Genomic DNA, 27,201 nt, shown 5'->3' with positions numbered 1-27,201 from the left:
TTTCTGTAACTGTTTCTCCAGGTAACTCGATCCTCCCAGTAGCCGTCGGGTTCAATTGTATTCACGTTGCCAAGGAAGCCTTTTTAAACGGCAGCACACAGAGATCTTTATCTGGCTTTCCTGTAGAAACAATCACTGGCCTCTCAACGACTTCCAAGCGTGGTAGGGCTTGAATTAGATCGGTTTCTTTGAAGGGATTAAAGTGCCAAGTCGTCTCCCACGGCTCCATATTGAGTCCTGGGGAGAAGTATGGGCTCCCGCTGCTCCCCCCCTCCGTAACACTGACCCCCTAAGGCATGAGTCACTTGAGGCTCTTCCCTGTGACTTGTAAATGCTTCATCAGATCGATACTATGGAAATGAGCACAACACTCCCAAGCCTTTAAATCGATTCAGCCCCATTGCTGATGTTCAAGACTTCTCTGCCATGTATAACCTAGAGATAAAGACGCGTCCAACTTGGTGAATTATTCGGGGAAGTTGACATCTGGGTCTGTTTTTATGTTTGAAATGTAGAGTATGGTTTTAGGGCGGTCATTTCTTGTTGTCCTCACTTGATAGCAGAGGGCGAGGAGGAGCTGGTAATTACTGGTCTCCAGCACCCATGGTTAGGATGGTAACAGCTGTGACAAACAATCGAAGAGCGCCGTAAAGTGGGACACATGAGTTCCAAAGCAAACTTAAAACCAAATGCTGGCCGTGCCTTGCGTGTGATCTCTCCTCCCAGAGAGTTGCGAAATGTTTACATCTGATTGAAAACATACGAGTGAATGCAGCAGCTCCAGCGCTCCAACAATAGAGGCATCGAATCGCTGGAGATCAGGGGCAAGGCGCTCACTCTGGGCCACTTAGAAATCTCCCCAGCAGTCCCGCTGGTGCTTTGGGGGCTCCGGGATATTTCAGAGAAGGCTTTTCCCGGGTGACTTGAACACATACACATTTACATGTCAGTGCCCGGGGCTCCTTGGTCGCACCCAGGGTAAGCCTACTTCCCGTTTTGTTTAGGCAAGGGACAGAAACGCACGCGCATCCCATTTTACTCCAGAAGTTCCAGGGCAGAACAAGAGATTCGAGTTGCCGTGACACACCACACAATGGATAGGATCCTCATTCCTGCCCATTCTGATGACACGTACCTTTCCTGAGGATGTAATAAGCGAACCACCCACGTCAGGCTATGTCACTTTCACCGTCCCTAAACTTTTACAAAAAGTTTGATTTGATTTTTATCGAGATTTTTTTCACGCATGATTTGTATCTTTGATTTAGGAGTGATCTGAATAATAAAATTCAGAAACGAAATGGAAGTCAAAGGTACAATTTTTAAAGCAATTGAACGCGCCGGTGTTTCCCTTTCCTGTTCACATAAATTATTCCTCCACGTATTTTGAATATGCAGAATGATTCGTTACATTGCAAAACAGTTAGTAGAAAGTTGGATTAAGTTCCTATACGGAATCCATACCTCGGATGCCATAAACTCTGCATGGATGGAAGCAATTGACTTAAAAAATCGAGGGGGAATTTCTAGTTTCCGGAACAAACAATGGGCAGAATAATGAAATGTTGCAGCAGTAATATTCTATACAAATAATTAGTGTTCAAACTCGGAGCATTTCGGTCTCCTGAAATGTATTCTTAATGAAGTGATGTTCAGAGCTGTCATTAAAAATGCAGGACTGGAAGATCAAAGTACAATATTTATTTTAGAAATTTGTTTCAGTTATCAGGAGATACAGGTATCAAGGCCAAATGTCAATTCAGTTACACAAAGCACTATTTTCATGAGCAATGGGCTGCTGCTACATCCTAATGTAAAGTAAAGAGACATCAAAGATCAGGAACAATACATGAACCAGCCCTTAAAAGAGGCAGAATTGACTAGGATTCCACAACCACAAAAAACCAAAACCCACCCAATGTGGGGGTAGAAGAGGGTCAATCCAAACAGTTATTATCTGGGTTACAGAGCTAATACGTATGCTGCAGTATATACGCAGATGAAACATGACTCTTCTACGTAAACCCCAAATTCCACCGCATAACGACTAGGCTGTACTAGTGGAACGGAGTTTTAAAGCAGCAATGGCTAAGGCCAGACCTAGCTGGGAGACGGGCAGCTGTAACTTGTCCCAGTGTGTGTGTATTTCTCTCCCTGGGGATGGCTGCAGCCTGGCGTAGGGACCACAAAGAGCAGCAGCAAAGCGAGCCCTGCAGGAGGCGATCTCCCGGACCAGCAGAAGAGTGGAGCCGTGAGGGTAGTGCGCATTCACACGTCTTCCCCAGTGAGCAGAGAGAACCGTGAACCAAGGCGATCTGTGGAAAGAGAGGAGAGGTGAGGGATTGTCCTGTAGCACACCCAGAGATCAGGCACACTAGCAGTGAGTTAGCTTCAAACAGTACATTGGGGGCAGGCATTTCCATGGAGTGAGACTCCACGTGTCAACAATACACCCCACGTACTTCATAAATAACCTCAGTGGCGGTCCCTGCACTGCCCTGCCCTGCTCAGGCAGGTTGGTCAGGGCTCTAGCAGCCTCTTCCAAAGAGAGCTTCACCCTCACTCCACAAAACCCCTCCTGTCTTGTCTGAAACGCTCGCATTTCCCACCTCTGTCTCACACCATGTTCCTGCTTTGTTAAAGGTGCTTCAGGCTACTGGGCACTGGAACTGTGAGAACAGCACACAAAGCTAGCGAAGGGCATCTGCCAATATCCTCAGTGATCTACAACAAAGTATTCCTCAGCAGGCCTTTGAAATCCTGCTCCAACAGAAAGCTCCCATTGTTCCCAACCTTCAGTGTGGAAGAGATCAAACTTTATCCTCTCCAGCTGGAAAGATTACTCACCCCTCCCCCTGCAATCCGATATCCTCTGCGTTACCTTTGAGGTTTGAGGAGGTTTGTGGGTTTAAAGAAAAGTCCAGGGTACAAGAAGCAGTTGCTCTTTAACTCCTGAACACCTGACCCTAGAACATACTGCCTGTGGTAAGTCAAGCCCAGTGACAGAGCTCAGAGGGTTTGGAGAAACTGCTCCAGAAAGCAAGTTCTGCCCTAAACAAAAGCATTTATAAATAAAAGGAGAGTTTAGTAAAAGTTACTTTCCTTTGTCTACTGCTAGTGCCCTGTCTCTCAGGCTAGTGCCAGTCAGGAGTGTCCTGAAGGAAGGTTCAGAGCAATGTACTCCGACTGGCACAGTTGCTGGGGTCAGTCCCATATTTTAATATTATGTTTACAACACAGGCTCCATTTCATAATCAGGCCTGTCACTTTAACAGATACTGCTTCAAGAAGACCTGAGGATGCATTGAAAGAGGAGCAGGAGGATTCAAAAGTGCTGGGTCTACGATGGTCAAAATACCACTCTTTGGAGGACTGAACCTAACGAAGTAGCAACTATAGCTTTTTTTAAAAATAGAAAATTATGCACGCATAATATTGACAGTACTGGAGGCTGCAACCCTCAGAACAAACAGAGCATAGTCAGCAGCTGCAACCTTGAGCTGCAGAGAAAGTGAATAGGGAAGTATTATTTATCCCTTCACAAGAACCAGGGGTCAGACAATGAAATTAATAGGGAGCAAGTTTAAAACAAACAAACAGACAGGAAGTACTTCTTCACACAACACACAGTCAACCTATGGAACTCATTGCCAGGGGATGTAGTGAAGGCCAAAAGAGTGACTGGGTCCAAAAAAGAATTAGCTGATTCACAGAGGTTAGGATATTAGCCAAGATGGTCAGGGATGCAACCCCATGCTTTGGGTGCCCCTAAACCTCTGACTGCCAGAGCTGGAACTGGGTGACAGGGGATGGATCACTGTCCTGTTCTGTTCATTCCCTCTGAAGCATCTGGCACCGGCCACTGTTGGGAAGACAGAATACTGGGCTAGATGGACCATTGGTCTGACCTAGTATTGCCTTTCTTATGTTCTTAAGATATTCCAAAATAGCTCCCTGCGTGGACATCCTATTCAGGGACAAAACTCCCTTTTATTCTGGATAATTACTATATTTTTTTAGAAAGAGCCTTCACATTTTCCCCCTATATGGGTAGGCTCTGCTTCTCAGTCAGCCCACCAGGATGAAATACCCACCCCCATATCTGACACAGGCACAACACAGTAATGACAGACCCAGACAAACTATTAATAATTGTTAAAAGTATCCCCAATTGTAACACTAGGATACAGTATGGATTGGAGAAAGTCTAATGAGGAAATGGAGTCCTCTGTTCACATTTTTTTGGTACATTAGCCTACAGGGTTTGTTTACAAGATCTGGCTATCTGGCAAACAGGTTTGATGCAGTTGTACCTCTAGAGCCTTAACTGTGTGCAATTTGCATCTTGCGATGGGACAAAAATAAAAGCGAGACTAAAGTGTTCTATAAAATCTCTTGAGTCCACTTAAACATGACACATTTTTCCTTCAAATAAAGGAAAAGCACTAACACATATCGAGACTGACACAGAGCACAAATATATTGAGGATTTTGAGGCTTGCATTATCATTTTCCAACCAAGGTTTGAATTTAACATGGTTTAATGTAGTGTTTCCCAAACCTTTTAAAGCTAATCTGCCATTCAAGAAAATAAAACCATTTGTACCCCTGCTACAACCTTGCCATGTGTTGTTAAGGACCTAAACTTTATAATATATACATCTTCTGCATTATCCCTGGCTAGTCTTTTATTCTCCCTCTCCTTGCCTTTTGGAAACATTGGTATAGATTTTCATAATATGATACTTCCTCTCATTTTTTCCACACTTTAATGAGCAGTGAAAGAGTTAACATTTAAAGTATCATCACTAGCATCCAAGTTAGAGCCCAATGAAATTTATGCCAGTCTCTTCTCGAAGCTATTGTTTCAAGCTCTCTGGAAACTCAGGTCGACATTGCTACATCGGTTATACCTGCTTCACATTTTAAAGATTTTCTTCACAACTATAACAGCTAGAAATTTATTGAAAGAAAGAAAGAAGCAAGCAAGTATGTTGAGACTCTAGGCAGAAATCAAGAGATCTGTCTGTTGATGTCTTTCTTGTCCTCACATTTTAGGGAACACTGGATAAAAAACATGATTATTTTAGCTGCATGATTAGTTTGGGTGAGATTGATAGGGATCATTTCATTTTATAGGCACAGATAAACAAACACTAACCATCCACTTATATTTAATTATTCACTATGTAATGTGGTTATGTCTTAACAAGACAGCAAATGTAAGATCTAAAAACTGGATCTGCATGGTAATTCATTTTGGTTACTTAGTACATTTATTGACAAATTACACAGCTGTTTATGTTGTCTCTCAAAACTGCAAACAACAAAGTTTAAACGGAAATAACATATGATCAATCAGCACTTTAATATCAGGTGAATCATCTAGCTGTCAAACTGTATCAATTTGACTGAATCAGTTATTCAAACTTAATAATAAAACATACAATTGTTAACTGATGACCAAGTTATGTTACAAATGCTGAATGCTTGCTGTACCATACATTAAATCTGTTCTAATGACAACAGAGCTGCTTTCCAAATAGCCTGTTCTTCAAAGACTACTGAAGAAGAGAGCACATCAAATCCATGTTTTTTCTTGCAAGGTACAATAGCAATGTAACTTCAGCTACTGTACCTTGCACAAAATAAAACATGGTTTTGGTGTGATATAACTGCAGCAACTATAATTTACAAGAACTATCCCCTTCCACTCCCCCAAAATCTGCCCACCCCCCAAACAAAAACCAAACTAAACCAAAAAACCCAGCAGGACTGTGAGGGGCAGATCAGGGGAAAAGATGAATGGGAATCTGGTCAGGGGACCAGAAATGTGGTGGGAGGGAACCATTGTCTCAGAACAAAGGCAAAATAATTTGAAGGGCTACTTTTATACCTATCTACACCAGAGGTGAAAGTAAGCCAGTATGCTGTACCAGACTGGCTTCCCCAGGCGGCAATTTAAAGGGCCTGGGGCTCCCAGCAGTGGCTGGAGTCCCGGGCCCTTTAAATCACCACCCGAGCCCCACTGACAGAGCCCTGGGGTAGTGGCAGTGGGGCTTCGGCAGCAATTTAAAGGGCATGGGATGGTAGCGGTGGCCGGAGCCCTGGGCTCTTTAAATCGCCGCTGGTTCTGGCAGCGGGGCTCGGGCGGCGATTTAAAGGGCCCGGAGCTCCGGCTGCCGCTACCACCCGGGGCCCTTTAAATTGCCGCCTGAGCCCCACTGCTGGAACCGGCGGAGATTTAAAAGGCCTGGGGCAGTAGCGGTGGCCAGATACCCAGACCCTTTAAATGGCCCCCAAGCCCTGGGGTTCCAGCCGACTCTGCAGCTGGTAGCTGTGGCAGTGATTTAAAGGGCTGCCACTACTGCATCCGGAGCCCAGGGCCTTTTAAATCAAGATTTAAAGGGCCTGGGGCTCCAAAGGCCTCGCCTCTTCCAGTTGGGGCCATGCCCCTTCTGATTGAGGCCCTGCCCCCTGCTCAGGACTCCGGCTTACCAGTAAGTCCTTTATGTTACTTTCACCCCTGATCTACACACATACTTACTTTCCAAGTAGCCTATATATTCTCATATATATATAAGTAGCCTATATATATATTCTTATATATATTGCTAAGGCAATCATGCACCTGAATGCTGGTAGGTTTAAAGCTTGCATGCTCCTTTCCACACCAGTCAATCAGGGCACAGGAAAGCTTTCCTTATCAACCAATGAAGAATTTTATAATTTACAAAAATGTACAAATTATTTCCCAAGTCTGGGAGTCAGAGTAATTTAAGAAAATAAAAGAGCCCATCTTGACCATGCCTCCAAATCAGCTCCACAACTGCTGGAACGTCCAGCAGTGCGGCCAGACACAGGGCCACAAGAAGCCAGCTAGGAAGCATATCACATACCCAGATGTTACCAGAGAACACATTCCAGTGCTCAGTATATGGGTACTGCAGCTGTCAAGCAATCTCTGTGTGTAGCCACTGGTACTAACTAATATTGGGGCACATGTGGTTACCCCCATTTGTCCGGTTAATAACAGGGGATTGTAAAAAGTACTAGTCCCCTCAAACTCCTCCCGGTCAGCATTTCAGTTCAGGGCCCCCAAAAAGGTTTCTGTGAAGTATCGGTCAGATTTATGAAATGACTGAACTCTTCTCCAACTGGACAGCTCTTTACAATGTTTGATTTTTAAAACTGCTCCATTTAGAAAATCTCCTACAAAGTATGTGTTGTGTCTTCTGTATCACATCATGTTCTAAAGTCTTCTTAGTCATTCGATGTAACACATAATAACTCAATACATAAGGAATGTGAAACATTAAATTATTCAATGTGCTGTAATGATAATTTTTAAAATTGTTTTTCTATAAACAAAACGACAAAATATATATAATGTTTAAGATTTATATAGCGTCTTTCATCTTCAAAGTGCTTTACAAGCATTAACTAAGGTTCACAGGCCCCCTGTGACACAGGGTTAGCCGTCGTCTCCCATTTAACAGATGGAGCAATCAGGGCAAAGGATTTAAGTGACTTGACCTAAGACACAGAGGGAGTCAGTTTCAGAGTTGGAACTAGAACTCAGGAATTCCTTGGCTTCTAGTCTGTATTCAGGTTACTAGATTGTACATCTCTTCTAACCCATTTTTCTTGATAAAAGATTTCAGCTACGGTTTGAAACATGGAACTCCAAAATTAATTAACAATGATAAGGAAGCATTTATTGAGAAATTTACCTATTACTACACCTGGCCTGCCATTCACGGGATGAAGCAAGCAGGATCATCCTACATTTCACTTAGCTCTTAAACTAGTCCCTATTGCTCAGCCCCAAACTGGGTTGGATGTTGGGAACTTCATAGGAAGAAACAGGCCATGGAGCAGCCAGCATAGCCATCACATGATGACTACTCCAGTCTAATGGCTGAGGTAGTTTCCATTGTCTAATAGTCCGTCTCTGGCAGAAGGAGTGAAGGGCCTTCTGGCCTTCACCTCTTGGTCTAATCCCCCAAATCCCCTGTATGACAATGGGCATCGAGCCCCAAATCCTACCCACCTTGAGCAATAGGAACCATACATATTTTATGGCAAGAGTGCCCTCTGCACCCAGGGAGCAGAGGACAGGCTCTGCTTTTACAGGAACACATTTATTAACAAGATATGCTTTTGTAGTCCTCAGAACAGAGAATTAAGGCTAAACTGCGACTTTGAGAGACAGGTGCACTGGGAGGTGGAAAGGCAGAAGGGCAGCATCAGAGTGGCAGTGACTGGTGACATTCTGTCTATGGAGGGCAGATGCATTTAGGGCACTGGGGGAGCATGCCCCAGTGCAACAACTACATTTAGTCTTCCTGCTAAAATGACCCAGTGTGGTCATTTCAATTTCTATCCATGGGGATTTCTAGGGTGTATCTGAGAGCTGAATTTAACCCACTCTGTGTACCACAGTAGAACCTCACTAATTTACAATGAATGGGCGACCCATTGCAAATTACTGATATTTGTTTGCAAATTATCAAGTGTACAAATAATAAAAAAGGAAGGGATATTGCCTCAGTAAAGATAGTGTATGTCAACAAACTATCAAATGTAATTTTAATAGCTTATAATACTACACAATGTAGCAGTAAACGTATTGTAGTACATTTAATAACATAATGAAACCTTAGCAATAGGAGACCTGACGATAACCCTGTAATTGTAATAGGTGTTGATTCTACTGTTGTTGAATGCAAACAATATATCTGGATTGTACTGTCAGTCCTAATCTCCTAGTCCTTAGGCCTTGTCTACACTGCATATGCCTTGCGGAACCAGTTATACCAGTATAGCTATACCAGCAAAGCCCCATACTGTAGACTCAGTATATGCCAACAAGAGTTCTTCTGCTGGCATAGTAACGCCACCTCCCTGAACAACATTAGCTATGTTGAAGGAAGCACTTTTATGTTGGCATAGTTGCATCTAAACTGGGGGTTTTCCTGGCATAGCTATGTTGGCTAGAAGATGTGGTTTTTCACACCCCTGATCAACATAGCTATGTTGACCAAACTTTGTAGTGCAGGCCTGGCCTTTGTCTGGAAGGGGCTAGGAAAACTATCAAATATCTTGTGATGCAGTGCAGTGACTCTAATACCAAAATGGCTCAGCTCTGTCTACAGTAGCACTCAAACCATTTTTAACACCAGTTGAGGGGAGCCAGGAAGAATCGGTGGTTGACAACCATGGTCAGCTTAATGGGGGCGGAGGGAATATTAAAGCACAAGGAGCCACTCACCACAAAATTTACCTTAAAATGAAGAAGCAAGAGAGGAGAAAAAGGAGTAGAGAATTAGAGTTCTGTGGTCATTTACATGCCAACATCTAAACTTAACAATGAAAGATTCCTCTCTTATTCAAAATGTCAGACTACAGGGCAAAACGCTGCAGTCTTATACAGTCAACATTCTCGCTGAATCCAATGGGAATGTTGCCTGAATAAAAGCAGAGCAGGGACCCATTCTTTGCTGCTTTTTTTTATAGCCATTGCTACACATGCTAAGTATATTTGGTACATTGAGTGATTCAGGAAGAAGCTCTTCTGTAGTGTCAATGATTCTTTTTAATGAGATATAGTTATCGGCTGATTTATGAAGTTCTCTTGCCAGTTTTCATTTAGTTGTTTCTAATTTAAGAATAAGATAATTTGCCTTCTAGAAGCAAAACAATGTTTATAAGGGAACAGAGTAAACACAAAATCCCTCTTAAATCAGAGGTTCAGAAATGCACATAGTGAATTTTGGAGTGGTTCTTCCTAACATCAACAGAGAAATTGATTCCAGCAATGTTCACAGCCCTGTCTATTAAATTCTACAGCAGACACCCAAGAGAAAGCATTACATTTACAGTTTTATCTAGTTTTCCATATTAGGCTTGTGTTACATTATCTGAAGAGTTTATATAGGGAGAGACAAAGGAAAATTTCTGCCTCAGTTTTCTGATATCCTTGTGACCTCCTACTGGTCGATCCTATGCTCTCTGTTAATTGAGATACCACTGCTGCTCCCTACTTTATAGTCCTAGCTGGGATTCTGATCACAGTGTCTATAAAACTAGCCACTTCCTCTGTTCACTGGTGCCATTCCAATCAAACAATCCTCAGGCGACCAATATTTTCGCTCACACACTGAGAGTAGTACCTTCTATAAGGCAGTGCATATGTATAAGTAGAGATGCTACAGCCTATTTGCAGTGCACAAAGCACCAGACAGGAAGGGGTGGAGCAAGCAGGGAATCTGGGCTAGGGATAGGACTGAAGCTGGCAGAAGATCCAGGGTTAGGGTTGGGGCTGACAATAAACCAGAATCCCTGGCAAGAAGCATGGAATGGGATGTGGTAGCTGGCTGGGCAGTACTTATCAGCTATACATAGCAGAAGCCCAGCTCCCCTGTAGTTAAGGTTGCACATCACTTTCTGTTTAAAGGTGGGCTCTTCTAAGTGATCTAAAATCTGCATGCTTAACTGGAGTATCTTGAAATGCAATATATCTCATGGGGGTGCTGGGTAATCCAAGTCTGAGGTTGTTTGAATATGGAGTTCCTGAGATATAGCCCTCCTTAAAAACCCAGAATTTTACAAAATCACCTGTTTCTTATCATGTGTTTCTGCCCATATCTGGGCCTTAAACTGTGGCTGTGATCCTCCCCAACTGATCTCAGTACCTTGGGATTTTTCTCCATTACTGCCTGGCACTCCTACTTTGGGGAGAGGGGGTTATATTAAAGAAGTTATTCTGGGGGGCACATCTCCCTGGGTCCCCATGTGAGATGGGATCTAGGGACCCTGCTCTTCTGAGGGGGTCTGAGCTCTTCTCCCTCTCCCCCGGGGCAGTCTGAGCCCCTCTCCTTGCCCCTCATGTATGAACCTGAAACTAGGGGCTCGGCCCCTTCTGGGGGTGGTGGTGGTCTGAGCTCCTGTTTCTGGACCTTGTGTGTGAACCATGGGGGGCTCTGCTCCTCTGCAGGGGGGCATGTTTAAGCCCTTCTCCCTGACTCTTCCTGTGAGAGCCAGGATCTGAGGAGTCATCCTTCTGGGTCCGGAGCTGAGAACAGACATGCTTGCTGCATAGCACAGGTTCATAAGCACTGATAGCACAGCTACGTGTATGTGCTCTACACTCAAACACTGAACCTACTTTACTGAAACACACTTGCTAAATTTTACAATCCCTCCACCACATATTACAACTGCTTCCCCCTTATCCACAAGATTTCATCTAACACTATACTTGCCCTACTCATCATTAAATACACAGACCTTATATCCCACCTCACTGCTGACAAACCCCTATAGCAAGTTGACACCAGTATACTGCTACTGACAACCTGCGGAACTCAGTGCTGAAATGAGGAATATTGGGTTCCTCAAGGTGCACAGGCACTTTTTTCTTTGATCACACACAAGGTGAGGGGCAGCGGGAAGAGGGGCTCACACACCTCTCCAAGAGGAGCAACCCCCCAGATCTCTTCATATCACAATTACAGCTCTGCCAACCTTCTCTAACTAATCCCTCCAACATTCATACAGCTTAAATACAGTGAATGCAACTGGAGTGCATGCAGATAATTCTCAGGGCGTGCTGCCAGCTTCAGGTGGGGAAAAGTTAAGGTTGCACTGGCATGTATTTTAACTCTGTATTACCTCGTTTTCAGATATTTAAGATTGCATTACTTTAGTTCTTTATTTCCTGGTTTTCAGAGGTTTGAGTTTAGCTGAGCTCGAAATATTGGAAGGGCACAAGGCACTACAGGGCAACTTCAACTTTCTTAAACAAGTTTTTTGGCATTTAATTTTTTCCTTGCTAGCTTACTCAAACATTCCTAAAGCCATTATTTTATGACTTACTGTATATGAATTATTTTATAATCCACAATCTCACATCATGTGGAGCTGGATGGTTCAGAGGACTGGTAACTCGTTGTGGAGCTTTTCACAGGACTGAATTCAGGTCAGAGCAGTAGGGATGGAAAATCATTACCACATGACAGCTATTCAGTGGCCTCCCTACATGCAATGAATTTCAATCCTGTTACACATCACAGTTTGTAGGCAGTTCCAGATGAACTAAGAATTGAATGGAGACTCATAGGATACTGAGAACAAACTTGTACTGCTACTTTTCATACTGCACTTGATCTGTGATCAAACAAATTTTGTGAGCCTAGGAATCACTTATCAAGTATTTTGTCCAAAATTCACCAAACACTTATTATTTTTAATAAAAATACCCCCCCCCATCCCCTTATTTGAGTGATTCAGTCCGACTGCAGGCAGGGACTGTGTATTTTACTGCATATAGTCTATAAAACACCTACTATAATTTAGGCACAGTATAAATAATAGTATTTATATCTTTATCTAGGTATATCAGCTCTGGAAGGAATTTTTAAGGGACTAGTAGAAACAAAATTATATCTTTTGATCTTGTGATATCTGTGTGATTTTTTTTGACCAGCCTAATTTGAAGGGGGAAAAGATGTTTATGTTAGAGGGATCCAGGGGTATCCTCCTCCCCTCCAGGCAATTTGTTTGAAAATGCTCGCCATTCAGTGTAACATGGTACATTCAACAGGGACAAAAATCATCCCTAAAGGAATGAGTTTGCCACAGAAGAGAATGCATTCCATCAGAGAAAGCTCGATACCCCACCCCCAACACAAACAAATAGAAACACTGAATATGGTGGTGATAGCTATGTGATAAATTATGGAGCCGTATGATAATCAATATACAACATATATGTGGAAGTGATATCTCTGTGATAAATTGGAGAAGGATGTGATAACTTTATGTATCACATTCCTGTACAATTTCTCACATACCTATGATTTCATCACTTGCTCACTATTCCATTTCTCTGGAACACCAACAGCCACACCATCTGGCAGTACCAAACAACCACTATTTTTAAAATTAACCGCTCTCTGAAATATTTCCTCCTTCTCCATCCAATGCTGGAATTGCCCCCAAACTCACACTCACTCATGGTCTAAGACACACAAGATTCTATCCTAAACTGGTAACAGGTTTTTAAAATGTCATGGCTTTAAATTCCAATATCTTGTGGCTCTGCAAGGCTAGGTGAAAGAACATTTTCTTCTTGCCATCAGAAAGGGGAGATTTCCACCCCTTCCAATGGGACCCAGGACCTAGCCCGGAAGTCGTGATATCAGATTTTAATGCCATGGCAATTTTATGTTTAAAAAAGCTACTTAAGTTATTTTTAGAGGTGTTTTACATTTTATTGCTCTGATTTTGCTTTGTCTTTGATCTTGTACATTTGGCCTCATGGTAGCTAAGTTACTAGACTTTACAGGTGGAGTGATACAAAAAATAGTCCCAATATGTAAAAAAAATAATCTCCAAAGCATCTCTAAGAGAGTGTTTCTCTAACATACGTGGCATGTGGAACTTACATGATGATGTAATATGGCAAAAGGGCTTTATCACAGCACTTGTTAGGGATAACCTTCATAACTCACTTTAAGGCTACGTCTACACTATGAGGTAGGGGTGTAATTCCCAGCTTTCATCAAGCTAGTGCTGTAATAAGAGCAATGTAGCTGCAATAGTATGGGCAGCAGCATCAGTGACATGGACTGGCTGCCCCAAGTACACACCCGTAGGGTTCAGGTGGGTTTGTACTCAGAGTGGCTAGCCTGTGCCCATGCTATCATTGATACAGTACTCTCAGAGGAGAGGTAGCATGAGTATGTGTATGCAAGCTGGGAATCACCCCTCTACCTCATAGTGTGAATATAGCCTAAATGTCTTCTCTTTGCTCCCTCCTTTACCCCAATCTTCCAGTCTTCTCTCTCTCATATTCTATCATTTCTTCCTGCCTTTTATCCACTCCCATATGTCTCTGTACCCCCATGATCCTGGAATCTACTCACTTTTCCATTCATTCACCAGAGATCACCCGCAATGCTTTGTCCATCTCAACCCCTAGAACTGTTTCCCTCTTTGCAACCCCAGAAACTGGATACTACAGTGAAAGGCTTTATAGGAAGACCTAAGATATAACAGAAATAGTTTCCTCTCTCAGAGATAACTTTTAGTGTGCTGTTCTGTTGAGCTCAGTGCAGCAGCACGAAGCAAAAATATGGCTGCCACTATCTCATGGTGCTGAGGGGAAGAAAGCCATCCCCACATTTGTAACCCATCCTCTTTTGAAATGAAATAGGAGATTGTAAAGTCATGGCCATTTTGATCTCAGATTCCCCCTTTTCAGTGAGAAGGAAGATGAGGCCTTTCTTTCCTCAATTCAGGGAGCTGATGCCAGTCATGTTTCCTGCTCCCCATGACTGAGTTGAACATAAAAGAGGAGCACAGCACAGAGTTAGCTGTAACACTGAAGATTCCTAGGAAAGTCTTCAAAGAGCCCCCCAGAGCCACAGTCTACAGTTCAAGAACACCCACAAAGAGAGAAGTTTAGCCTTTAACTCTGTCAAGTCAGCACCTATCATGAGCACTACAGTCATCTGAAAAATTCACATCACTATACTTTCATTTGGTCAGCAAAAGTTTCAGATATTGAATGAGAGCACCTTTTCTCTTTATCAAAGCAGTGCAAATATTTGTAACCTCTAGATTTCTGCCTGCAAATCAAAAATAGGCAACTTTGAAATGTAAAATATGTATGCACTAGCTACTCAAATTTCTCTCTGAAAAGAGGTAATATTATCGAGCTACTAGACAGTTTCTAATATATAAAATCTTATATATTTTATTCTCATTTGGTGGTTTGATGATAGGTGCTCTCACCTTCTGAAAATCTGGCCCATTTAGCATGTTGTAAGTTGGCCCCAAATCACTTGTCACTTTTGAAAATCATGCCTACCATACCCTCTTAGTTGTAAGATAATTTACAGATAGATTCTGAAAGAAATTGCTCTCTGAAAATTGTTGAAAATTTCCATCCTGAAGAGAAAATATGCAGAACATATTGAGACTTGAAGCTCAATAAAGGCAGAAGCTGAGTTTGTAACATACCTAGTTTAACAATCCATGGCTACATACACACCCAAACAGTGTCAGTTAATGCTTCCAAATGTGGCCTCACAAGCCCTGTACTTGAACCAAAGGAGAATCTGCATTAGCCGTGTAAAAGCAGTATTGGTTCTTTGTATCCTCTTTGTAGGCCAGACAGTAATGTAGGTCTTTTCAATTAAATGGAGGTCCAGATACACACACACACACACTTACACACTTATTGGAGAGGAGGATCAAGCTTTAAACTGTAAATCTCACACTATTTTCTCTCATTAATATGAAACCACACTACATTTTTCTGCTACAAATTCTTCTGTGCATATATTTGTTTCAGTTTTAGCCCCAATTAATCTCTGTGTAGCATTATATGGAATATAATTCCACATTGTGAAGCATGGTGCAAAACCATGTGACTCTAGAATAAATCATTCTAGAAAGACAGACATGTTTTACCCCATCATTATTTTCTCTAGGCTTTTGTTACCTGTACAGAAAGAAGCCATACTTTCTGGGCTGCCTTAACTGAAATGATCTGTGAGCAGAGCAAATGAGATTTGCAAGATTTGTTTCTGTTGTCATTATTAAACTTCATACATGTAGCTATCTAGAGAACGTGTCGTATTTCTCCTAACTTGAAAAGAGGTTTCTGTCTTATTGTTGCAATTTATTAAGGGCAAACAATCTGGGGCTTATAATAGGCCTGTAGGCAGAACAAAGCCCTTGTCAAATGGAAGGGGTGGCTGCTCAGCTGGGTATCATGTAAATGTGCAAAAAGAACTGTTCTGTTCAAAGACACTAGACATGCTTTTTAAAAATAACATCTCTCATATAATTGAAGAGTTGCCATTTAACTGTTGTGTTGGAAATGTTAATTTTTAAAAAAATTAGCTCAAGAAAACAAATAGAGCTGCACTTGTATATTTTTGTAAGATCTCATGTTAAAAACAAAAACTCGTGTATCACTTAGGTTTGTATTAGATCTCTGAGTATTATATAAACCTAAAAAGGCAGCTCTATTGGCATTTTAGATAATTATATTATGTATGTTAGGATAAGTTCATTGACTGATCTATTCATCTGGGCAGATTGTTTGAACCTTATCTGGTGCAAGTATGTCTTTTTAATAAAACAGGTCATTTTGACTTTTCCTTTGACAGACACTTGTGTCTCAAAAACCAAGTCAATTTCTCATTCTGCAGTTCATTTAAGATTTCTAATTATGTGATTCCTTTGCAAGGACTGAAATTAAAATGCCAGATAAAGATAATGTAATAATAGGCATTTTGCTTGCAGTGGTCCTCTTGAGCTGAAAGAGATTCCCCCCATCCCTCTTCCTTTTGAAACAGATAATCAGGACAGTGTCATCAATTAGATTTTCACTTTAACTTTTACTAATGTTTCTGGACTTTACTACTTGGCAAAGACAATTGGGACAGATTTCTTTATTTTTTCCTCTGGCCTAAAACCCAACCCCCCCCACGTCCCAAACTGTTACCACTGAAGAGTTTATTAAATGGCTGAAAAAGACAGCTGGTCCCACCATCTGTTAAAATTTTTCAGGGGCCAAATGAAACAGGTTACACCTTTAGCCATGCCAAGTCTTCCAATACCCCCTTCCTCTCAGAGCCTGCGGAGGGCTAATCTGAATTTCACGCTCTGATTTTGCTACTGCTAATGTCTGAGCTTCTTATGTGTGCTTATATTACTTCTCTTTTCAGTAACAAAAGCCATCCTCTTTCAACCAAGTTCATTTGCAATCAATGGAATACTGGTTCTATAGTTTCCTTTGCAGAAAAGACTGGACCTTGAAGGAAACCCACAGAGAACTAATATCTGACTTTTTGGAGCAATAGAGAGGAGCAGGAGTACGTTTCTGTTGTTTTAGAACCACTCCTCTATAAATGCTAATGGAGGTAATTCATGTGTGCCAGCAAAGACATAGTCTGCAACACACTGCAGGTGTGAGGGGGTTGAAACAAAAGGGATGCTAACCCTAATGGTATTTCTTGTCATTAACAATTCTTTGATGTTCACACTCGAGGCTCTCTTTTATCTTGTAGTTTTTCAGCTATCTTTGTTAACATGCAGTGAAACTGAACCTTTCCTCCCCCACCCCCACAGCCTTTAAAGACATCTGCAAAATGTTTATGCAAGTTAGTTTCCATAGCATCTTTCAGTAACACAGTGAAGCAGAATGAGATAAAGCTTGTAAGGTTATTATTAAAACATCAGTAAGTTCTTATCATTAAGTTGAAGGAGCAGATCAATAAAAAGGAACACTTAATGTTACTTTAATAAGGATGAGTTTCCTGTAACAGAACTGGGGATTAACTTCAGTGTAACTCAAGTGGTGTTTGTAATACAGCAGCTCTGATAAGAATAGTTTATTTTACTTGAGCTCACTAAAAATAATTGCAAATGTTTCAACTGTATTAGATCAATAAGTTCCTATATTAAAAAGCTTTTATAATAGAGCAATTTAAGGACATTTAGTTTTATAAAAGGGAGGGATTTCTCTATCGTTAAGCAGGCAGTGGCATTCAGCCAAGGAGCTGTAGGTGGAGTTTCTCCCCGTCCATCTGTCTTTCCATGACCTACAGATGGTAAAACACTGTGTTTTTAAAAATGTACAACTTGGTATGATGACAGTAAAATGAAATGAACAATCAAGGCACAAAAGACATTGGTCTAAACTAATGTGCAGTATCTCCAAACAAATACTGTAGTACAATGCAGGAGGGTTTGTGCATGCTATGAACAGTGCCAGCATTTTGTTCTCATCTCATCAGTCACATCCTGTTAGATCAAGTCCCATTTTATCACTGTATGTTGCATTACATTGCAGTATGCTGTAATGTTAAATATATAACAAAATCAACATCCCTTTTTCAAAATGCTGATAACTATATTATCAGCTATCAAAACTGCAGGTGTTGTGAAATCTCTATGGAGAATTTACTTTTGTTGCTCTTTTAGAACTCAATGTCTAATTGATTAATTTAGTCAAATAGTAATCTGTGCCTGGATAGTATGGTGTATAACTCTGAACTGGGATATACATACAAGGCTTTGTCGCTATCAGTGCTAAATATCAAGAAGCAGGTAGTAAGCAATGCTAAAGAACTATCATATTCATTATTTACCTGCTTTATACCTTATTTTACATGATGTATGAAGGCAAAATAATAACATTGCACTGAGTATTATTTTGTCCCAGGTTTAGGTGAACAAAGTGATGGATTGAGTGCTCTGATCTCTGTTTATTGCAGCATAAGGCAGACTCTGAAACATTTATGGCAATTAGAAATATCACATTATCAGCAATTTCAAAAAATGAAAATGTTGTTATTTTTTATTTTTGTTTTGTGGTGTGCCTAGGAGTGCCAGTTATGGACCTGGGCCCCATTGTGCTAGGTGCAGTGCAAACACTGAACAAAAATACAGTCCCTCCTCCAAACACTTTACAATCGATGTAGGAAATGTTCTGTGATCGACGTCTTTCATCGCTACATAATCTCCCACCTTAAATTGGGTAAATTTGGTGCTTACCAAAAAGAAGTACTAACACCGTTAGATATTGCATACACTTCCCCACATAGTTGTACCAAAACCTCTCATTCCTAATCTATATCATCCCTTCTGTTTCAGTCTTGGGCTACAACAAAGCACTGCCTTTTCAGCTAATTCCTGATTTGCAACAATCTTGCTATTTCAGTCCTGGCTCCCATATAAACCCTTATAATGCATCTCAATTAGATTAGCAATACTCCAATCCCACACAGCCCTGCCAATAAATTGCAGTCCAGGCGTGCCACATTCCTGCTACTCCAATTCTGGGCTTCTCTTGAGCAGAGATTCCAGTTGTGTCATGTAATGTGGCTTGTGATCAGGTTTTGTGATATTGGCCAGTATCCTCAAGAGACTAAAATGAGGCCATCAAACTTATTTTCACTAGTGGCCTTGATCGGAATTTGGACCCAAGTCTCCTTTAGAAAAAGACAAATACATTAACTTTGGGCTCCCCTAGTACCTGTCTGGAGAATAGTTAATAGCACTTTACAATTGCTCTAGAGATTGTTGCTTAAATTGTGTAATAGCTGTACACTCTCTGCAACTGAATAGCAATGAGGCCTGCTAAACAAACAAATGAAATTTAATCCATTATTGGCATGGGTAACTAACATATAGAAACTGGTTCCTGGAAACATAACAGGTGGCTTTCTCACTAATTTCCTTTTATGGCCTCCAACACCATGGTATCTGAGTGCTATAGTAAACAGACCACTGATGACAGAGTACATATACATTTGTTGTTCAGATGCGTGTGGGATGCACACCTATGACAAAATGAATTTCTAACAATTCTTAAGAAACTGCAGAGAATGAGTCTAAGATGCAACTTGTATTTACCGGTAAAGGGATGTTAACTTTTATGAATCATTACCCCAAGGGAATGGAAAGACTCTCACTGACTTCCACGGGCTTTAGATCAGGTCCAAAGGATTGTTCCCCAGCATTTTGGGTCTAAGAGGCATCCCATGCTGGGAATCCTGCTTTGCTTGCTGAGGAGTGAATTTTTCTCCTGGCTGAACATTTTGTTACAACAGCTCCACAGAGTGCCCTATCTTAAAGGAAAAGAGTACCAACAATGTCTTCAATGCTAATAGGAAGATATGAAATTATTGACAATTGTTTATTGCCAGGGATGAAAGATGGGGGTGGGCAATGGGTACATTTATTATCGCACAACAGTGAAGTCTCTTGTGATCAATATTTGGTGTCAGAGCCAAAGCTAATACTCTTATACCATAAGATGTATTCTTAACCACATGTATTCATTTGTATTTGAGTCACTCTGATAAACAGATTGTCTTTCTGATTTATCCCATTTCAGGACTTTTAGGAAATGGGAAGGGCTTGTTTGCTATTTATTATTTAGGTCTCCACTAATACTTTTATAATGCAAATAGTAGACATTCTTCAGTCTCAAGAGACCATGGGTATGCGCCCCTCAGAGGTAAAGAATTAACTCAGTTGGTTTTATGGTTTTACGAAGATGGCTGAAGAGACCCACTTGAGAGACAGCCCCTGGCGCTCAACTCTATGCCAATAAAGTAAGAGCTTAGAACTGGTGACTGCTGTCTCCCATGTTGTGTCGGCACTCGAGGCAAAGCTAGAGTATCTCTCCAGGGCGCAAGCCTGGGCAGATGATATGGAGGCCCTGAGTTGCCCATGCATCAGGACCCTGCTCTTGGCGTCATTAGTAAAATCCAGAGGAGAGGAAGAACTAATATATCTGGTACCCGATCCGCTACAGGAGTTGCTGGAAAGATACTAAAATATTAGTACCTGACTGCCTTCAGGGCTCCACTCCAGTTTTTCTGTCTGAGTTTACTCTCATAGCCTTACGTTCTTCCAAATTCACCCACAAGGCAGTGGGGCTTTCCTGTCAGATATCAGCTCACCATGGCTGCTCAGCAGTAGTCAAGGTTTCCTTCTAGTTTTCTTTCATCAATAATCTTTCTCTCGCTCTCTCTCCCTCTCCCTTTATAACTAGTGCTGTTCGGAAAATTTCCACTGAAATTTCAACATTTTGAAATTTGTTTTTATTCTGAATCAGAACAAAAATCTGACATTTCAAAATTTTGCAATTTTTTTGATGTATAACCATTGAAACGTTTCATTTAGATAAAGTAATTTTTTTTCGTTTCAATAATGCAAAATATCATAGAAAATATCAAACACTTTGTGATTATGTTATATATAATAGAATATTAAAATTAATATTTAAACAATATACATCAAAACTAAATGAATTGAAATGACACAGTGAAAACAAAGTGTTTCAACATTACTGAAATGAAAAAGTTGAAATGATTCATTTTGACTTTTTCCCCATTGAAAATGTTGTCAAAATTGAATTTTCCAGCCAAGTATTTTGATTTTGACAAAACTCAATTTTCCAATGGAAAACTTCTGTCAAAAATGTTTTCACCAGCTCTATATATCACCTTTCTTGATAGCTTTTTCCTGTATCCTTTTCCCCATTTCCTTCTGACACTGGAGGACTAATGCATGTAATCTATTTGGCTAATGGAGAATTTGGATTGGGTTTCATAAACACTCAGAGCTAACTCCTTCAAACTCATTTTTATATTTTCACTTGTAACTGTAAAAACTCATTCAAACAAACAGGGACGATTAGCTCTTCTGTGGACCTGGGGCTATTAGATTTTGTGGGGCCCCTGTATACAAGTTTTTTGCCTAATTTAAAACAAAATAATTACAATTAAAGCATTGAGGCTACTAATGCTATACTAAACTTGCCTTTTAATTAGGGCTGTCAATTAATCACAGTTAACTCACGCTATTAACTCAAAAAAATTAATCGCAATTAATCACAGTTTTAATCGCACTGTTAAACAATAGAATACCAATTGAAATTTATTAAATATTTTGGATGTTTTTCTACATTTTCATATATATTGTATTCTGTGTTGTAATTGAAATCAAAGTGTATATTATTTTTTATTACAAATATTTGCACTGTAAAAATTATAAACACAAGAAATAGTATTTTTCAGTCCACCTCATACAAGTACTGTAGTGCAATCTCTGTCTTGAAAGTGCAACTTACATATGTAGATTTTTTTTTACATAACTGCACTCAAAAACAAAACAATGTCAAACTTCAGAGCCTACAAGTCCACTCAGTCCTACTTCTTGTTCAGGCAATTGCTAAGACAAACAAGTTTGTTTACATTTACAGTAGATAATGCTGCCTCTTCTTATTTACAATGTCACCAGGAAGGTATTTATGTGCCAGATATGCTAAACATTCGTATGCCCCTTCATGCTTTGGCCACCATTCCAGAGGACATGCTTCCATGCTGATGATGCTCCTTAAAAAAATGTGTTAATTACATTGATGACTGAACTCCTTGGGGGAGAATTGTATGTCTCCTGCTTTGTTTTACCTGCATTCTGCCAAATATTTCATGTTATAGCAGTCTCAGATGATGACCCAGCACATGTTGTTCATTTTAAGAACACTTTCACTGCAGATTTGACAAAACGCAAAGAAGGTACCAATGTGGGATTTCTAAAGATAGCTACAGCACTCGACCCAAGATTTAAGAATCTGAAGTGCCTTCCAAAATCTGAAAGGGACGAGGTGTGGAGCACGTTTTCAGAAGTCTTAAAAGAGCAATACTCTGATGCGGAAATTACAGAACCTGAGCCACCAAAAAAGAAAATCAACCTTCTGCTGGTGGCATCTGACTCAGATAATGAAAATGAACACACATCGGTCCGCACTGCTTTGGATTGTTATCGAGCAGAACCCGTAATCAGCATGGACGCATGTCTCCTGGAATGTTAACTGAAGCATGAAGGGACATATGAATCTTTAGCGCAGAGGTTCTGAAACTGGGGGTTGGAACCCCTCAGGGGGTCGCTAGGTTATTACATAGGGGGTCATGAGCTGTCAGCTTCCACCCCAAGCCCTGCTTTGCTGGTAAATTCTTTCTAGTGCAGACAAAGCCTAAGACTCTCTCAGCCCTTAACTGAAGGGGTTATGGCTCTGTGGCCCCAATTCAGCACAGTGCTTGGACAGAGACTACCCAGCACAGTTTTACAAAGGAAAATCATGTCTCACAAATTTTTAGAATTCTCTAAACCTGTCAATGAAGTAGTGGATAAAGGAGACCTGGTTCATATTATTTATTTAGACTTCCAAAAGGCCCTCAAGAAGGTCCTGCACAGAAGAGTACTTAAGAAGTATGGTCGCGGGGTGAGAGACAAAATATTGTCATGGATCAAAAGCTGTCTAGAAGACAGAAAACAAAGAGTAAGATTCAATGGTTAATTTTCATCGTGGTATCAGGTTAATAGTGAGCTGTCTCGTGGTTATATACTAGGTCCTGTGTTGTTTAATTTGCAAAGTTATTTAGGTTAGTTAGGACTATAGATGATTGTGAGAAACTTCAGAGACACCTAAACAAATTAGGTGACTGGGCAACACAGTGACAAATGGAATTCAATGTCAGCAATGCAAAGTAATGCACACTGGAGAGAAAAATTTAAACTACTCAGACATCTTAAAGTGTTCTAAATTAACTGAATCTGCTCAAGAAAGGGATCTGGGTGTTGACAGCTCAATGAAGACCTCCCATCAATGTGCAGCTGTGGTCAAAAAGCAAACAAGATTTTCGGATGGATAAGAAATGGGATGGGAAATCCTACAGAGACTATTATAGCACCTTTATGTAAATCAGTGGTGTGGCCTCATCTGGATAACAAGAATGATCAAGGGCACTGAAAAGTCTCCAATAAAGAGAAATTGAAAGGTTTGGGATTGTTTACCTTCGAACAGCGATGAATAACAGGATACATGATAAAAGAACACAAAATAATGACTGGTCTAGAGAAGGGAGATTGGGACCTTCTGTTCCTTCATCTCATAACACAAGAACAAGAGGACATCCAGTTAAATTAAAAGGTCTGAAATTCAAAACTGATGTAGGAAATACTTTTTCATATAATGGGTAATTATACTATGGAATTCACTGCAACAGGAAATTATTGAGGCCAAGAGCTTAACAAGATTCAAAAAGGGGTTTGAGTATTGATATCAAGAATATCCAGAGTTATCATAATTAATGATATTATAATTCTGTGGAAGGAATATTAAACCTCATGCTTCAGGGTTTAAGGTAATACCTAAATATTTGAGATTAGGATGAGATGGAACGTGGGGGACAGATCACACACCAGCTGCCTACTGCAAAGTTCGTACATCCTGCTCTGAATCTTCTGGTGCTGACTGGTGTTGGAGACAGGGTACTGTTAGCCAGGATGGACCTTGGGTCTGAGCAATTATGGCAGTTTCTATGTCCCTATACATGTTAGCATATGCTAAATTTAGATGTGCTTAAAACGCTTTGATTTAAATGGACAATGAATTTCACCCTAAATGAATTAAGTTTCACAACACCCCTGAGAGGCAAGGAAATGTTATCCACATTCTGCATATGAGGAAACTGCAGCACAGAGAGACTAGATAATGTATCTAAGATTCTGTAGATCTCAGAAGGGAACCCAGCTCTCTTGATACCCAGTCCTGTGTTTTAGTCAAAAATACACTATAAAATGATACACTAAATTATTTTGTATCAATTCCTTTTCAAAACTAGGTTGACTCATAGGGGCTGGAACTATGGCTAGTAGGGGTGCTGCCGCACCCCCTGGCTTGAAGTGGTACCCATTATATTCAGGGTTTACAGTTTGGTTCAGTGCTCTCAGCACCCCCACTATTTTTGGTAACTCTTCCAGGGAAAGTATGAACATTACTAAACTTGTGTTAAACAGTCTCTCATTAAATACTATCTTATCAGATAAATTCTGAGATACACATTTAGTATTTTAAATGGTTTTACACAATACTTTTTATTGTGTTAATTCTTTGTAGTTTTAAAAACCATATGAAGTTCTGAAAGGCCTACCTGATATATAATATTGTTACTATGACTGCAAATTATGCTGAACGTCAATGGAAAGTCCCAATCCCAGTCCCAGTTCTGCAATGCCATGCTGCTGGGTTTAAAATGATATCCTGTTTTAGAAGGGATGCCTATTTAGGGCCCGATCCTGCAAACACTTACACCTATAAGTAACCTTTATTGACTTCAACAGGACTCCTTGTATGAGTAAAGTTAAATGGGACTACTCAGGTGGGTAGTGTTTACAGAACCAGGGTCTAATATTGCAAGAGGCTTCGTTAGCTGCAATTATGTCTGTCTGTCTGTCTCTCAGGCACACATGCAAACCAGCATTGCTAAACATGTGCAATTACTCTTACCAGCATTAGACCAAAGCATAAATGGTGAAGTTCAGCTCTGAGCAAAAGACACTTCTCTTGAGGAAAGAGGAGATGGGGAGTTGAGTGAGTTGTCATCTTCAATGATAGATTCGACAGCTGACAATGATTTGTAATATTCATCCTCCCCATCAAGCACTTTGATTTGGCTTTGAAACAAAACACAAAACAAACGATTTTTATTAAATATATAAAATAAAAAGTACAAAGTAGTTCTGCAAAACCTTAAGAAATATACCTCTCTATGGATGGTGAAATGAAAACACTGAAAAAGTGTTAATACAAGAAGGGAAAAAGATGGGATGATTTTGTTAACAAGATGCAGCCTTTTTATGTCTCTCAATCTTGCTGCCACTTTTTCAGTGCTTTAAATCTCTCTGTGGGAACTGAATGGCTCTGAGGATTGGTAACAGGTTACACAGCCTTTCATCTCTAGGTCTGCAGTACAGTCAGACCAATTATTTGTAGCAAGTATTTCATTTCACAAATGTAGCATTTTTGTCTGATTGAAAATTTTCCACACACAGACTTCAATATTTACAAATATGTTCATTATTCAGAATTGTTCGAACTCCATAGGCAAACATTTGCTTGTGAACTATGGGCCTGATCCAAAGTCCACTAAAGGCAATTCCATTATCTTCAGTGGGTTTTGGATCAGGCCCTATTTGCTCCAACGGTGTCTTCAGCTTCTCATGATATATGATTGGACACCAAAATCACACAATATTATTTCTGCTTCCTGACTGGGGGACAGATTTTTATAAACTGGAGGAGGTAACTCAAAGAGATACCAAGACAGCCATGCAAACAATTCTGGTTTGAACCGTCTAACAAACCCCATTTGCATTAGTATCCACAAGACTTTCACTTTCCGTGAACATTGTTGTGAACAAAAGAAAGTCACTTATATAACTAGTTGCAGAAAATGAATAAAAAAGGTCAAAATACATCAAAGAAAATGTGTGGGTATCACTGAATGAATGTTCATTAATATGTCTTTGCTGTGCACTAGCTGCTGCACACGTCAGTAATGCATGAAATTTGTTACTGCTGGATGGTGGCTTTTGTGAAATGCACTAATGATCTCTGCCCACATCCTGTGAAAAGCATCCACATTACAAGTGATACTAATTAGCACCATTGGTGGCAGTCTTAGCCGAGAGCTAGTGGGCAAGGAACAACCCTTTCTCAGAAAGAACTCCCCTCTCTGTCTTCTCTGAGAACTGGTCCCTCCTGAGGCAGGGTTGAAGCATATTGCTAAGGTGGTGAGAGGAAGCCTGCATGGCTTTTGTCCATGTTATGCTTGTTCTAGGCTAATTGGCTTCAACTTCAGAGACTCTAAGTCCAGCACTTTTTACTATGACTAAATTTGTTTATTTAAAAAGAGGAAGCTAAAATTTGTTTGAGTTGTACTATGAGAGAGTTGGGGAGAATATTTTGTAAGAGCCAGTTCTAGTGTTTGCAGATAGTAGTAAATACATGTTTTATATTTGCTTCTGTAGAAAATGTCCAATGTCAATGCAGAGAGAGAGATATGGTAACTGTTTATTTTTAGAAACCTCTCTAGAAAGTTTTTCATTTTCTATAATATCACAAAGGACTTCTTCTGTTTACAGTTGCTTAGAACTAAGAAGATAGATATTTACCCAAGTTTTCTTGGCTTCCTCTTGCTCCCTTGATATTCTAGAGTTCCCTGTGGAGAGGGCCAAGAACACACAGTCAAAGCAAAGCAGCAAGTCGTTAATTTTTAATTCAAAGTGATTTTGTGTTGAATGCAAGCAGATGCTGATAATATCAGAAGTCACAGCATAATTTTTTTGATCAAAGGGCTCAAGTGAGCCTGATGAAGCATGCATCTTGCTCGTCTTTGATAAACCACATCAATTATTCACCGTGAAGGCAGACATCCTGACATGAAAGCAACAGATAAAGAGCATAAGCACATGTTCAAGACGAGAGCAAAAGAACGTGGGGGTGGGGCTGGAGAGGCTGGAACAGGTATTAATAACCGAATTATTAACTGGAAACAAAGCCAGTAAAACTGCTTTATTGCCACTTTGAACTCACATTTAACTGGTTATAGTACATGTTGTCCTCAGGGCTATTCAGCATTTTGGGCTGCTGACATCGTCGACGAGGTGTTCTCAGCTTCTGTTCGAGACAGTTTTCTGAACCTAAAGTAAGATAACGCAATTTAGTTTTAAGCCATGCCAGGTGCTGCGAATGTCTTAGCATATTTTAGACTATAAACAGTCCTTTCTTCTTTCCTGTTCACTTCTAGATTTATTAGC

At 40.5% G+C, this 27,201-nt stretch overlaps 1 protein-coding gene across 1 annotated transcript in view; it reads right to left on the bottom strand.

Moving 5' to 3' along the window:
* Positions 1 to 1,693: 1,693 nt before the first annotated feature.
* MYO3B (myosin IIIB) overlaps positions 1,694 to 27,201 on the bottom strand; it is a 319,441-nt gene continuing 293,933 nt past the window's right edge. Inside the window, exons 32-35 of the mRNA XM_034786511.1 lie at positions 26,978 to 27,084; positions 26,557 to 26,603; positions 24,890 to 25,056; positions 1,694 to 2,315 (exon numbers count right to left, since the gene is read on the bottom strand). Coding sequence (XP_034642402.1) covers positions 24,921 to 25,056; positions 26,557 to 26,603; positions 26,978 to 27,084 — 290 coding nt within the window. The 3' untranslated portion in view covers positions 1,694 to 2,315; positions 24,890 to 24,920. The remainder of the gene's footprint in view (positions 2,316 to 24,889; positions 25,057 to 26,556; positions 26,604 to 26,977; positions 27,085 to 27,201) is intronic.

The sequence above is a fragment of the Trachemys scripta genome, chromosome 11, assembly GCF_013100865.1.
Source record: "Trachemys scripta elegans isolate TJP31775 chromosome 11, CAS_Tse_1.0, whole genome shotgun sequence".
NCBI lineage: Eukaryota > Metazoa > Chordata > Testudines > Emydidae > Trachemys > Trachemys scripta.
This window is presented reverse-complemented; position numbering and strand designations above follow the sequence as displayed.